Source organism: Nesoenas mayeri (assembly GCF_963082525.1).
Source record: "Nesoenas mayeri genome assembly, chromosome: 1".
Classification (NCBI taxonomy): Eukaryota; Metazoa; Chordata; class Aves; order Columbiformes; family Columbidae; genus Nesoenas; species Nesoenas mayeri.
In genome coordinates, this window is record NC_137541.1 from 108,309,057 (window position 1) to 108,324,737 (window position 15,681).

A 15,681-nucleotide genomic window follows, 5' to 3' on the forward strand; every position below is an offset into this window, starting at 1 on the left:
AAAAAAAAAAAAATGCACACCCAGAGATTTGTGCATCAGGGCCTGTTTTATCTACCTTGAGACTTTTTCCCAGAGGCCAGGGATGCTCTCTGTTTCGCTGGAGCATTTACTGACACTCACAGAAAGTCTCTGGGAGGCTTCAGGTAGGTGCCTCTCCTGTGTGAATGGTGAAGCAGGATAGTGTAACTCTCAAATTGGAAGCAAATCTTTGGAATTTGTAGGGGGAGAATAACATATGGCAGCTGTTTCATAATGTAATTAGTGATGTATTCTAACAAAATTGCTTCCTTAAGATCCTGAGAAAGCTGAGCTGAGCTGATTCCTCTGCCAGAGAAAGCAAGCTTACTAAAAGGAGGGGCTCTTAAATTTCAATGGAGCTGGGGGATTTCAGTCTGACTCTTTGTGCCTTGTTCACTGCCTGTCACAGACTTTGCAACAGCTCAGCTTACTCAGGATTTGCAGAGGGTGGTTATTTTGTTCAAATGCAGGGCAAGTAGAGGAGTGGGCGTGCATGGGAGGAGTTGCAGGGCAAAGGAAAACACATCACTAAGATGTAAAGGTAGCAAGCAGCAAAGAGGATAGCAGAAAAATGAAGAATGCCATCAGGGCAGCAGCGGTGTCCATCAGTCAGGATGAGGAGCCTGAAGGTGACAGAATGAGCCTGGGTGGCATTAGGAGGCACTAGCAAAGCACAAAGGGGTCTCAAAGGAGAGCTTCAACCCTTGAAAAATCTGACCTTGTCAGCACAGAGAGTGGCAAAATTTATTATTAACTGTGTTACACTATCCTTGCATGGGCAGTTATGTCCACTTACAGTCCCCAGTGCAATCGCTGGTTCCTCTGGTATCTCACTGAAAGAGGAAAACCATGCAAGCTTCCAGTGGCGGGAGCTCTTACAAAGTGAGTCACAGAAGTGTAGGAACCTCCACTGAAAATTGGTAGGGATTATTCCATATATTTAAAGCAGATTTACGAGAAATGTGTGCCTAGAGCTTCTCTGCATCCAGAGAGTGAGCTGGGATGCAACAATGACCACTCACATGGCCCTAATTCAGTACTATGTTCCTGAATCATCAGTTCACATGGACCGATCGTCTCTTGATCAAATGTAAATACCAATGTTAACTGTTTCTCTCTGGTCACTTTTCACTCAAGTGCCTCATATTCCTATTTATTGCTCTTAGAATCTTGGTTTATAAGAGGGAAACAATGGAAATATGGATACCCCAATGGAGCTCAGAGGTGGTTACACTTAGTACATTGTGGAGCTCAGGGCAGGATCTTTTCAACAACAAATGACAGCACAGTCTAAGAAATCCCACCAGTTTTGCCTGAATGCCAACAACCCAAACCATTCCTGACCTCTTTGAGTTTCACCCACCCAGCCACAACTTCCATCTCCCTCTCCTGAGAAAACGTAAAAGTAGGTACAAATATTTATTGCATTTTAAGAAGTGAGGGCAGAGTACAAAAAGTTCAGAAAATCTTCCTTGTGGAAAACAGAACAATGAAAAGTAATAACACGCCTTTTACTAGACTGATTTATTTTTTATCTCCTGAATTTGATGCAAATGGCTTTGAATTCACTTGAAGACACAGCGGAAGCTTCATTGTTACCAGCATATTCTTGTATTTGGAAGATGTGGTTCTGAATGTAGATGCTGTGTGCTGCACAGTTTACACAGCTTTATTTCTGCTCCAGAATTACAGAGTTGTTCAGGTTTGGGTGGCGTGGAGGACAAAATTAGTGCTTCAGAGAAGAGACCCTACTTTTTAGCAGGATGTGGAATACCAGTGTATTCAGAGAAAGATGATGGCTGGGGAGATGAAACCCATGACTCAACAGCCAAGTGAGGGTGAAAACCAACCTGCTGCATTGGCTGCTCTTCTGAGGTCATCTGCAAAACCCCATTAGGCTGCATTTTCCACCTAAATAAGACATTACCCGAGGCCTTATTCTTCCTTAAGGAGACAGCCCTGCTGTAATAGCATGACTCCCATACAAATCCACCAATTTAAAAAAAAAAAAGAAAATATGTTTTAAGCTCAGCTGTGTATTTAATCAAGTGCCTCAGATGCTTTATGGTGTTAAGGGTTTCACCAACACCTACAGGAAATCAATCAAAGCCTTTAGCAGAAGGGTGAGGGAGGGGATATTCGTGTATAATCTCATTCCTGCCTACTGAGAACCATTGAGAGCAGCAGTACCACCACCTTCAGTGTTTCTCTGGAAATATTAAGGGCATGGGATGTGTTAGCGTGACGCCTGCCGCCCTCTCCCCACCGTGGGTGGAACAAGTCAGCATCTTGCCCTGTTTGAGCTTCCCCAGCTCCAGCAGCTGTGACACATTTAAGAGAAGGAACCTGCTGGTTTTCCACCCTTCTCTTTCCTTTATAGCAAATTACATCCCCTTTTCTACATGCAGCTCATAGCTACAGCACCGAGGCTGTGACAGAGCCTGGAGGAGGCAGCCCCAGTTGGGTAAGGTGATGTGCCGGTGAACTTCAAAGAGCTCCTCTCAGTGCTTTGCTGCCTAAGCCTGCCTGCATCATGCCCCTGTAGTCCTGTGCCTCTTCCTATGCAGCCTCAGAGCCGTCCCCATTTGAGGTGAGGTTAGGAATCCCCTGTCCGCAGTCTCTCTGAGGCCCACACTGGGCAGTGGCAGCCTGCCCAAGGAGGTGAACCCTGAGGAGCACCAGCCATGTGGACCTACAGGCCAGTGGCATGGGGAGGGAGGGTATGGTATGGCAAAGCCCCCCAGCTTCATGGTTGAACCCACATGGGCCATGCTGCCTTCCAGGCACTTGTCATTTAGGATTGAACCTCAGGGTTGAACCCAAAATTGTCCTTCTCTATGGTGAGAACCTTTTGTTTTTCAGGAAGCCATGTATTTTCAGTGGCAAGCCTGGACATGATGGCCAGCTGCTGGTCCAGGCTCTAGGTCACCCTAGCAAAGTGTGGCCAGCAGGTCTAAGGAAGTGACTGTCTCACTGTTCTCAGCACTGGTGAGGCCCCACCTCAAATACTGTGTTAAGCCCCTCACTACAAGAAAGACACTGAAGTGCTGAAGAGAGTTCAGAGAAGGGCAAGGAAGCTGGTGAGGGGTCTGGAGCACAAGTCTGATGAGGATCAGCTGAGGGAACTGAGGCTGTTCAGCCTGGAGGCTGAGGGGAGACCTTATCGCTGTCTACAACTACATGACAGGAGGCTGTAGCAAGGTGAGTGTCAGTGTCTTCTCCCAAGTAGGAAGCAATAGGACAAAAGGAAATGGCCTCAAGTTGTGCCAGTGGATGTTTAGATTGGATATGAGGAAAAATTTCTTCCCAGAAAGGGTTGTCAGGCACTGGAACAGGCTGCCCAGGCAAGTGGTGGAGTCACCATCCCCGGAGGGGTTTAAAATATGTACAGATGAGGTTCTTAGGGACATGGTTTACTGCCAGTGTTAGCATATGGTTGGACTTGATAATCTTGAGGGTCTTTTCCAACCCAAATGATTGTAGGATTCTGTGAAAGCAAAATTCAGATGACACAGAGTCAAAGCACTGGCTTGCTTCTTCAGCAGACTGTCCCTGTACTAATCCCATGAGGGTACAACACGGCAATTCTGCTGGGGAAAAGAGACCTGAAGAGAGATCTTTTTTACCTTGTATAGCAAGGGATAAGAGAAAAGAGAAACAGATGTAAAATACTTCCTTGCAGACTGAGGTGTTGTTTTTTTTTTCCCTTTGCTCTTTAGCAAATCACTTACATTCCCCATCTGTCAGACTAGTGGACTTTGGTGTTCAGAGATATGAACTGATAGAGAGATCCCAAACATTCGCTCTTGTTGCTGCATGGACTTTTTCAGAAAGCATAAAAATCAAGACTGCAGGGAAATTTAACAAAGCTTTAAGTATTCAGCTACTGAATGTTTTGCCCTTAAACACATTAGATGTTTTAGTCAGAAAGAAATCAGCAAGATATGGAAACGCATCTCATTTCTGTTACAGTGATGAACCCACGTCTCCGAGCAGGGTAGCACATGCTGGGGGGATTGAAGTAGCTCTGTACAGACCCACAACACCTCCATCAATAAAACGCCTCTAACCCTTCTTTACTTTCATATCTCTTTAATAAAAGCGAGTGCTTTAAAAACAGCTGTCCCCTAGAAAGGGCAAAGGAATAAACTGATGAGAGATATAGCTAGATTAGTTGCTGACTGCAAAATTCTTTGATTGTGTTAAGATCTACACAAATGCAAACATGTTGTGTGATGGGGTGTGGAGACTGGGGTCTCTGGAGTTCTTGCTTGAGCCTGAGGTGAGTAGTTGCCATACTGCACAGTATGGTCTTGAATGGAAGATTGTCTCGGGTAGCTGCTGGTGGGCTGGAAATGTCACTTCTAAACAACAGCTGTCCTCCCTGTTGGTGCTCAATAAAAAACCCTCTAAACACCTGAGGAGACTGAGGTTCATTACTTACAGACATGTAGCATGTGCTGATCTTTCAGCCCGTGGAGATGGCACTGTCTTGGTGCAGTGTCAGTTGCAGGATAAAAGCAACACTTGAAACCAAACAAATGTAGCCTTCCTAACAAGAGTTTTCATGAAAGCATCCTGAGAACACAGACACATGGGGGCAGGAACACAAACAACACTATGAAAGCCAAGACTGGGTGGGGGTGCTCCTGAGGGCTCTGGAGACAACAGGGAGGTCATGCACGGGTGGTGGCCGGTTGTTGTCTGTACAGGTGTGTCAGTGTGCGAGAGGTAGCCGGGATGGAGCTGCCTGTCTCACTGCCTGTTGGCTCCCCCACGGCTACTCTGGCTACTCTGGTCACCACCCTGCTGATCCTGGCAGTTCACTGGCACTTCCTATGTTTGTACTGAGTCATCAGACCATTTCTTCTGGAGGAACAAGTGTGTGAGAAGTTGAAATGTTTTGATGCTTTCTAATGGAAGCATTTCAAATGCTCATATCAGAGTAACATTTCATCACCACCCTTTGCTTGATTTTGGTTTTAGAGAAGCAAAATCTCTTTCTTTTTTATTTTTTCTTTAAAATGTTCGCAGTACTAGTTAAAACAAATATTTTAAAACCTATAATAAATAAATAAACACACCTATAATGCAAACAGCTCTGGTTTGGTTTGCTGTGCCGCTGGGTAGGCTGTCATGAATGTGCTCTTATGTCCAGTCTGTAGTCTACTGCTGAACCTTCAGGTAATAGTACAGTAAAAACACCCCATGTGTGACATCATTGCTAACTATTGAACAACACTCTCGAGTATCCAAAATAAGAGATAAAACGAAGTGGACTTTTCTAGGAAGGAAAACAACATGTCATTCCAAAACCAGCATCATAAACATAATCTTGAATGCCATTATCAGCACTCTGGGGACGAGATCCAATTCCTGATCACCTTCCTCAGCAGCATGCTTCCAGTGCTTCCAGGGCTTCCTTTTCCTGTAATAACCAGTGTATTTAACTCCAATACTAGAGATAGGATTTCTAAGTGTCTCACTCTAATATTACTACACCTTGCAACGTTTTTCTTTTTTTTGATTCTTTCTGTGCATGTCAAGACTTTACATTCTTGGAAGTTTTTTCTCCCTTTCTCCTGAAGGCAATAGCAAGAAGGAGCAGTTACAATTGTAGCGCTTTTTTCTGGAATTTAGCAGGTGTGAAATATTCTCTTTATGGCCTAGTTAACTCTGTTAAATGTTTTGCGAAGGTTTTTGATAGATCTCTATACAATAACATTAATGATATGTTGTTTCTTTCTCTATTTTTCCTCCTTTTTTTTTTTTTTTTTGTTTTTCTCATTACAGTTGAAACTATAGAGGAAAAAACAGCAGACTCCTTGCAAGATTTGTACAGAGCCCTGGAGCAGGCCAGCCTCTCTCCTTTAGGAGAACACCGGATTTCCACTAAGCTGGAGTATAAGAAATCTTTTATAAAGAGATGTAGCGATCCAGTAGTCAATGAAAAACTGCACCAGCTGCGAATTCTGAAAAGCACTTTAAAGGTGAGATAAAAGAGCGAGGAAAAATCCTGCCCCAGGGTTGAATCGGACTGCACTGTATTTAGAGATTAATTGTGCACAGCTGGAGTTCAGGCTGAACCTGGTGTGTTAAACAAGCAGGGGAGACATGGGGAAATGCTGTTTGCAAAGTAGGGAAAAATGTGCCTTGGGAGAGCAGTCGAAGTGAGGGGATCAGCTTTTATTTTTGAGTAGATAAAAATCTCAGTCAGCTGCTCCTCTTCTAGCTTGTTTAACAGAATTCAACTCAAATTATCAGAGGAGACCTTAATCCCTTTTTGAGTCCCAAACATTTTCATTTACCAGAATGCATTCACTCTGTAATTGCTGAAGTATGAATTTAAGCAAAGGCAGCCTTTCAGAAGGGAGCAATACCTTTTACTACACTTGATTATTTTCTGATTGCTGAGCTTGTCCAGGAGGAAACTGCACTCTTGCTTTCTGCATAAGCTGATAGAACTTTGTATTTAATCAGTAGGATTTATTAAATACATAGATAGTAGTAATGATAGATTTTAAGATTTTTATGGTTATTCTAAATGTACCACAGTTCATTTAACCTTCTTGTCAGCTTCTTTGTTTGTTACAGCAATTTCAATTCTGTCCTGTTAGAGATTTTGGCAAACAATATGCTGGATTTCCCCAGGGACCCTGTTAACTATATTAAATTATCACATTTTCAGTCACTAGATAATTGCACAGTGGACTTTGTAACAGCTTTCATCAAAGAGGGCTTTATCAACATTATTTAATTTAGTTTTCCATCACCTAGAGAAGCATTTAAGCAATATTATTTTCATACTCTGGGACTCCCATGCTGAAAAATTCTTACACATACTTAACTTTGTGCACTGTATCTTCTCATTGAAGGTAACTACTGCTTGTAGTATTATCTGGGTGGGTCTTTACAGAATTAAAGCCATTGGAAAAAGTCAAGATACATGGGCTTTCCAAATGACTTATAGACGTGTGAAAAACTGAAACAAAATCACAGTACTCTCAGATGTGTCAGGGTGTCAGGAGGTTCACACTGTATCTGTACTTTTGCACCACGACAGGATCACTCATACCAAAATTGTGGTTCAGTGTCAGCAGCTTGCTGCCATGCTTAATTGTCTTTCTTCTTAGCATTTCTTGACACTTGAGCTACTTGGTACCAACGGCTTCCTACAGATGGAATTGCTTTCCTCCAGGGAATTACAACCTCTTGACCCAGCAGATGCCTGTTTTCATGAGTCTCTGGGACTTCCCTCTTTTGCACCAAGCAAATACAATTCATTCATTCTGTTTCTATAGGCCATATCTTCTAAACCTGTTGCCATTCCTGTTTGGACCTTGATGAGTATAAATCTTTCTTAAAGTGCATGGCACCAATAATTGAAAACGCAATGGCAACAAGTACCAAAGACAGATAATGACTGTTTCTTGAGTACAGCAACAGTGTAGTGACAAGTGCCTGTTCTGTAATGACATCATGGATGAATTTCTAGCTCTGTTATAGCCTAGAGGTCCATCTCTGTCATACTACTGGCAGTCATAACTACTGCTGTTACCTAATCAGTTATTCTTTCTTTTTTATCAGTGCCCTTGATCTATCCTTTCTGAATGCAGCCAATTGCACTGGCCTGTTGGAACTGGTATTCTGAACTCACCTTGAATTTATCCAAATTAATAGTAGCCTTAGACAGCACTCCAAATTGTTTGTAGGCTCTCTGTGCCATCATCTAGGTCCTTAAGGAAAAACCCTCTGCTCTCTTTCCTGAGACACAACACAAAACCATTCTCCTGCCAGCGAGTATGCGATACCTGGCTGGTGGTGCAGAAGTGTGGGTACAGCTGCAATCTGTGAGAAGCAGGTTACACTAGTTCAAGCAGAGATAAGGTAATCTGGAGTTCCCATGGTTTAGTTCCCACTGGTCATTCTCAGCTTGCACCTCCATTTCTGAAAATCAGTATTCTAACAGATAGTGTTAATTAGCTGCTGTTTGCAAAGCATGAAAAATACATTTCAACCTATTGCTTATGAGTGACATCTCTGACCCTCTGATCTTCTCCCATTAACGTGGACTGACACAACTTAATATTTCCCTTTAACATGCTCCACAGAAAGATTTAACATACTCATAGTATGGACATGGAAAATGTGAGTTAGCAATGATGAGTGTGAAACCTGTCTGGCAGGGAAGATAGAGGGGAGATTGCTAGTGACCGTGCCATTCCTATGCAGAGGAGTAGTGCTGGAAACCTGCATGTTAGCTGTGTTTCCCAGGGTTATGTGGTGTGCATCCATCTTCCACTGCCTGCAACAACTGCGAGGGGCTCTGGGTATATCTAAGGTTTAGTCTGATCTGTCTGCCTGTCTGCCTACTGGCGGCCTGTCATCTCTTGCTAAACTAATCACTGGCCAGTAAGTATGACACAGCCACATCCCTGCCTTGACGATGGGTGAGGAGGTACCAGCAGTTATGTTAGATTTTACCCTTTTCTCTTTGCCACTGCAGTGGCAAGAGGAGGTTGCAGCCAGCTAGCCCATCACATACACCCAATCTTTAATGAAGATCGGTTATCATTAACATAGGGGTCCTTGCACAAGCCTTTGCAAAAAGTAGTGCTCAGATGTCCCCATGACAAGCCTGGTAAAAAAGCCTTAGCTCTGCTGGTGGGCGGGAGGCCATCTGGCTGCATCCCACGCACCCATCCAGTATTTCTTATGCTGATCAAGAAGAGTAAACAGATGGCACTTCGTCGTGTGAAACCCGTCTTGAGAATTGCAAGCAGCTAATAGTAAACAGCACAGGGCTTGCACTTCCTTGAGCTGAACAAGGGGTGAGGGGGAATAGGGACTCTTCCGAGGATGCTGGACAAGACAAGGGAAGCTCCAGCCCCGTAGGGTGGTGTGTGATGCCCTGTAGGAAGGGCATCTGTTTGCAAGTGGTTCTATAGCAGTCAGGTAGCCCTCCTGCTTTTAGGGGCTCTAGGACTTGCATTTGCTGCCCCCATTCTCTCCTTCCACCCATGTGATTGACTTTGCCAGTGACTCATCGCTCACATTGACTCTCCTTGTTCCTTTTTTCTCACAGGCCAGGGAAGGAGAAGTAGCCATTATAGACAAAGTTCTGGATAATCCAGCTTTGACGTCTAGAGACTTTCAAGAATGGAAACAAATGTACCTTGATCTCTTCATGGACATCTATCAAAGCAGCACCCCGAGGGACTCTGTTAATGGCTCGTCAGAGGTTGATGCACTTATAGCCTCCTTAGCGCATACTCACTCTTACATTGAAACACATGTATAAAAGTCTCTCTTTTTGTCCATTTGCTACAGTCCAGCCCTTTACTTAAATGCATAAAGTAGGTTTTATATCAATATGTGGGAGCTCTAGTAAACTATATTTTAATGTTACTCAGCTGTGTGAAGTAAACCTTCAATGGTCAACAATACCATGTCTTTATTGAAGATTTGTATATTTTATACGCTAGCAATGCTCCGCTTGTGTTTACCTTCTGTGAAATAGCATATATGATCTTTAGCTATTAAAGAAAAGTATTTAAAAGCATTTTTGGAAGACTGTGGCCTTCACAAGAAAGTTCTACAAGCTAAAGGTTTTGATATTGAAGGTCACTTTTGCAACGATATTTTGTATTATATAATCCCAGTGTTGCATTGCATTTTTGGAGTGCAGGTACTATTTTGGTGGTGGAAGAAAACCATTTTTTATATTTAATGAGAAACTCTAGGAGTTTTATTAAATAACAAGGGAAAAGTGTAATGCTGTAGTTGTGTTTTGGTTTTGTCAAACACACAAAAGGGTGAAAATCAGCAGACAGAAATGACTGACATGAATTTAAGTATCAAAAGGTTACATCTTATTTCCTTATGCTTTTTTAAAGCCTGTTGCTAAGGTTTACCATCAGTGCAAAGAGATAGCAGTTTGTATTCTAATCAAGACCAAATTATGTGTTGTCTCTTAGTCACATTTGGTTGATTTTTTATTTTTTTTTTAATTAGTCATGGTACTGTCATGCTGCTTTTTTACTGACGGTATCAGTATAATGTGCAGATTTTGCAGAAGATAAAACATAGACTTTGAACATCCGTGATATCAGCGTTTCTCTTGCCCATAAAAGGTTCCCAAGAAAATGGTCTGAATCTGAGAGGCTTTGAAAATTCCAGCAATAGAAAAGGAATCAATAGGATTTTTCAACTATTCTATGTGTTTTCTGATCTGTGAAATTTGGCCATATTGTATGCAGGGAAAATGTGTGATGGGAGCAGAGCTGAGCACAGGACTAAAAAATAACTGAGGAGTAAGAAAGCCTCTGGTTTGCTTTTGAAGGGAAAGGGATGTCTCTGGGTTCTGCTGGGTTCACAAGCCAATTGAAATGTTTTAAACTTCCATGAGAGTTGAGGTGGACTGGAGACAACCCAGTGAATATGAGTGGAAATAGTTCCTTAGAGTTAGGCACATGCCCGGAAGAGGAAAGTGGGAAGAAAATATTAAATTGTGGATTTTCATTTTATGGGCTTGTTTTCAAAAAGTGAAGAGAGCATGACAAAATGTTTCTGCTGCTTTTCAGTAATTTGCTGCATAACTTAGGACTCTCTACATGATTTCATAATGCTCATGTAAAAGGGAAAAGCCTCTTCTATACTTTTTACAGTGAGTTGTACTCTTCACCAACTTTAGACTATTGCCTGTACAGCTCAGTGAATGTACTTTAAACCTTATGAGCTCTGATATTTCCTGGCAGTTGTATCCATGCAGACATGAAGGAAAGAGTGGACAGATTTATTTTCTCTTTCTTCTTTTCATTTTATTCCAATCTCTTTCTCTCCCTCTTTTTCTCTCTTTCCCTCCTCTCTCTTTCTTTTTCTTTCCCTCTTTCTTATTTTATTGCATTTGGATTGCAAACGTTTTGCAGATTTTGCACAATTGTACAGAAGAGTGGCCTTTCTGTAGCCCGTTTTCCGTACTCCTATATTCAAGTCGATATGGATGACAAATCATTTATCAATGTTTGTATAAAATTCTGGATCCAGTGTAAAATTTGTACCATTAGAAAAATATTGTTTGTATAAACTCTACATTTATTTACTGCATGGGTACTGACTTGTATATTAAATTTGTGAGGTTTTTGTAAATTTCTCTCCAAAAATGCTTGACTTGAAATGGATTGTGCTGTTTGTTCCAAGCATTTAGATTCTCCTGCTATTGTTTTACTGGACCAAAAGTAAATATATTCATATAAAAAACTCTTTATATCTGATGGATGTATATGCACATTGTGTAGTTGATTCCTTGTCAAAACCAAGGCAGTTCGGAAGACTTAGATCTGTTGCTATGCAACAGCTATTCTGCCTGCACTTTACATTAGTAAAGTCAGCTTGATTGCTTTAAAGGTGAAAATTAAACATTACAGTTTTTTAAGCTAGTCTGGTGACAAAGAACGTGTCCTATCCATTGTGCTGCCTTCTTTTAAGACTATTAAATGTTCTTCTATATATATTTTTATTGTATCAACTCTCAGCCTAGAAAGGGAACACTATAAAATGAAGTACAATAAATTTAGCTTTTAAATGAACACTTGTGACTTGAGATTAAATTTACTCCATACCAAAATTATTCTCCACCATCTGACCATTACTATGCCTACATTTCACAGATCCACGTACCTTGAAGTACCCCCATAATCTATGCCCTCAAACTCTGCCAACACAGCCAAAAAGTGAGACTATTGCTGTTTCGTATGTAGACAGACACTAAACAGACTTCAGAAAACCTTCAGTTACCCCCTCCCCATTGTACTCTTTGAAAAAAGTAAACCTTTTTTGACTGCAGGATTCACTCATGTACCAGTTCAGGAACTATGAACAGTTTTAGTGTTATGAACAGGTGTGAAAAAGCTGTGTATGCCACCAAGGTAAGTGTCAAAACATTAATTACAGTAACTCCTGTAACATTTTTCTTAGAGTCTGATGATAAGTATACCCTTACGTCTCTGGCCATCTAATTAACACAAGATTTGGATACAACAGAAATGTACTGTACCAGTAGTGTGTGTCTTTAAAATAATGCAAAATAAGCATCTGAAAGGCACGCTACAACAAAGGCTGCTCATAGAGAAATGGCTTCTATCAAACAGTCACTGTTTTAACTTTTTTCCTACATATCAAAAAATCCATGCATTCTGTCCAGTAATTTCATGCTGGTTAGCTAAAGCATTCTTGCCTGGTATGTAACATATCAAATAATACCTTTTCTTTGGCAGTACTTATTATTAGTTCTCGTAGGCATCAATTTTCTGGTCTTTATACAGCTCACTTTCATTTTGCTTAGCCATAGCATAAAAATTCAATAGCACTTACCAGCTTGGAAAATTACCTCTGCTTAAGAAAACAGCAAAAGATTGATTATATTTTTTAACCTTTGAAAAATCTGACTTGCAACACTAATTAATTGCTATCTAGGTATTATTCTTCAAAAGTCAAGGATTACCATTCTCTCTCATCTAAACGTGCTACTTGCTACATCCTTCTTCAGTGAGATCAGCCTCTGGCTCTGTAACTCCCAGCACCTTTTCCCATGCTGGAGCCAGACTTTCTTGCCCTTTTCCACCAAGTCTTTGGCTTATCAAAGCAAAACCTCCACTCTGTCACATTCAGTGCCATTGCAATTTTCTTCTTCTCCAGGACTACACCGCTGGTTCATCTCCTGGGATGATTACTCCGCAGAGTGTTAGCTCAGCAGTTTGGTGGCCTCTTCTGCTGGTTGTCACTGTCTTGGTCGTCGGCCAGTTCGGAGAGTTGGAGCACCGCACACTGCAGCCCACACCAAGGCAAGGGGGCTTTGCAGATCTCCTCCCAGCCATCGTTGTCAATGTCGTAGCCAACCACGTCTTGTGTGGGGACTTCCCGTGAGTTTTGCCATTTCTTTCCCCCAATAAGAAGAGCCGTTTCCTCTACCACTGCCAGACCATAGCAAAATCGATCATAGATCAGTGGTCTCAACCGAGTCCATTGGTTTAGATCAGGGTCGTATCTTTCTATTTCAGAGAATGGTTCATATAGTCCTAAAAAGGTGAATATGGATTCTCTGATTGTTGCCATCTGATGCCCAAACCGAGCAATGCTCATGGGTGCTTGTTTCATCCACTGCCCTTCAAGTGAGCTCAGAGAATATAAGTCCTTGCTTGTGCTGGTTGAGTCTGAATACTTGCCCCCACAGATGTATATAGTATTCTTGCAAATGGCACTGGCATGGCCATGTATTTTTTGTGGCAATTCCCTGGCCTTCGTCCATCTGTCTCTGCCGATGTTGTAGACTTCCACAGATGAATGCAGCAACCCGTCCTCACCCCTTCCACCAATGGCAAAAATATCATTGCCTAGGACACAACAAGAAAACTGGCTTCTCTTTTCCAACATAGCCATGACTTGGGTCCACGTGTTAAATCTTGGATCATAACGATGGACCTTGTTCGTAACTGATAAGATCTTGTTGGTTTTAGCATCACCCGGGGAACCACCTTCTATTTCCCCACCCAAGACGTAGAGGAAGTTCCCCACTACGCACACGCTGTGGTTCTGCACCCTGTCCCGCACCTGCGTGAGAGCTCGCCATTTGTGATTGTAAACATCAAAGGCCACCACATCGGTGACGAGCCCCCCACTTGCTGTCCCTCCCCCCAGCAGAATGATCTGGGTTTTCTGGTTCCTCAGCATGGTGGACTTGTCCTGCAGGACAGGCTGCTTGAAAACATATGTATGGTAATTAATTGCCTTAATGATCAAGCACTTAATACCTGCAGAGAGGGGCACTTCTGACTGTGTGTAGGTTCTTCTCAACTCTTCCACCGGGATGAGGCCATATCTTATGTGCTCTAAAAGGCTGCTTGTGTGAGCCAGCCTGGATTTATCCTGCTTCAGCCACAGCAGCACAAGATTAAGCAAACGAGTTTCTCTCACCATGGGCAGATCTGGTGATTCAACCACTGCTAGCAAAGACCTGAAGTTCAGCTCGAGCAGTCCTGTCAAATCCAAGTCCAACAGCTTCCAGAAATTATTGACAATGTATTTTTCTGTTGCTGCTAAGGCATCCGGCAGGTAGAACTTTCTGGCCACATTGGCGGAGAAGCAGCAGTTTTCCAGGGCAAGATTGTTAACTAAGTACTGATTGCACAAGCCAATAGCATCAGTCACTTGCAAGTAGCTTGCAGCTTCCAAGATATCCTCCAGGCTTTCAAAGGAGAGGGGCAACAAGGAAGTGTAAATGAAATCCAGGACATGCTGGAGACCAACGGGTGAGACAACTTGCAGATGAATTACACTGGCCTTAGACTCTTGGGTATAACTTTTGAACAGGGCTCGGAAATAGTCGCTCGAGCATGCCAACAAGGACTTGTGTGCAGGAAACTCATTCTCCTTCACTTTCAGCAAAATATCACACAGAAATCCCTCTGATCTCAGGGTCTGGTACTGGGCGAGCACAGTGGTACAGTGTGCTTTGCAGTAGGAGAGGAAGTAACTCATGGTAGGCAATGCAATTCTTTCCCCTTGAGTTATTAAAGCTAAAATGCACTTAGATATTGAAACAGCTGCCCTACTCAACAGCCATTGCTTGAATGCCCAGAAGACCTCCAGCTGTTAGAGAAAAGCCCAACCAAAAAAAAAAAAAAAATCAGTCTCTTGTCTGGCATAGGGGGACAGTTAGTAAATTTGTAGTGAATTCAATGCATTCCTTCATAGAAAAAACAGCTGAATATCGTAACAGCTGTAGAATGCTTACTTTTCGGGCCTCCGTCGCTTGTTCAAGAATGAATGGTCCACGGTTGTGCTGAGCCCTTGCTTGGCTGGCCATCAGGTGACAGATGAGGGAGCTAGACGACAATCCCAACAAATGACACTTTGTGTCTGCTCAGCCGTCGCCCTCGACCCTTCTTGCTCCGCAGGCAGATCAAATAGATCGTCTGTGGCTGCCAGCGCATGGCTCCAAGCACACACAGAGATGAGAAGGAAGTGCTGGCTTTTCTCGTTGCTTATTTGTAGTTCCAACTCAGATAAAGTCAGACTTCGCCACCCCTGGAACAGCAGTCCTCTTTTCGTCCTCTTTTCACACTCTTGTAGGAAACCTCAGCTGAAGATCAAATCAGCAGCCGGGGATTATTGCATGAAGATTTTCTAAGACCATAAATCTTTGCCTGGCAGGCAGTAAGACAACCAAAATATCAGGATTAGTCACTGGTTTGATTTGACACGCATTTCTGGGCTCTTTGCTTCACATGACACCACCATAACTCACAGCTACCAGAATAGCCGCAGGCACATCCCCTTGTCCCCCCTGCCCGAGAGCCGACCACAGGCGGGCGAGCAGAGGGGCCAGGGACCGGGCAGACGGAGGAGCTTCCACTGACAGCCACAGCCAAAGCAGCTGACTTGGAATGACCTGGCTGGAAATCACAAGGGTAACACATTCACACAAGGCAGGGACAAAAATAGATTCCCCCAGTTCGGCCATAATAAACTGAAATCTGTTTATAGAGGAGGTTTTACATAATTGCACTCTTGGTTACCAGCTGAGAACAAATCCAGAGCCCCTGAGAATGGGCTGGAGCTGACTCGCTCGGTTTTCTCACTTTCACTTTGTCCCAATTAGAAGCA

General features: G+C 42.8%; 2 protein-coding genes across 5 annotated transcripts in view; one reads left to right on the plus strand and one right to left on the minus strand.

Annotated features, from left to right (window-relative positions):
• The window catches only part of CNKSR2 (connector enhancer of kinase suppressor of Ras 2), a gene marked incomplete at both ends in the record, with an annotated part of 212,516 nt that extends 203,197 nt beyond the window's left edge, over positions 1–9,319 (plus strand). For all 4 annotated transcript variants that reach the window (XM_080363336.1, XM_080363337.1, XM_080363338.1 and 1 more), the window contains 2 exons: positions 5,812–6,008; positions 9,104–9,319. In XM_080363336.1, coding sequence (XP_080219462.1) covers positions 5,812–6,008; positions 9,104–9,319 — 413 coding nt within the window. The remainder of the gene's footprint in view (positions 1–5,811; positions 6,009–9,103) is intronic.
• Positions 9,320–12,765: 3,446 nt separating this feature from the next.
• Positions 12,766–14,959, minus strand: KLHL34 (kelch like family member 34; the record flags this gene model as incomplete). The annotated part of the gene is made up of 1 exon (XM_080350846.1): positions 12,766–14,959. Exon 1 carries the CDS (start codon positions 14,551–14,553, stop codon positions 12,766–12,768), a length of 1,788 nt encoding a protein of 595 aa, XP_080206972.1. The 5' UTR covers positions 14,554–14,959.
• Positions 14,960–15,681: the final 722 nt, after the last annotated feature.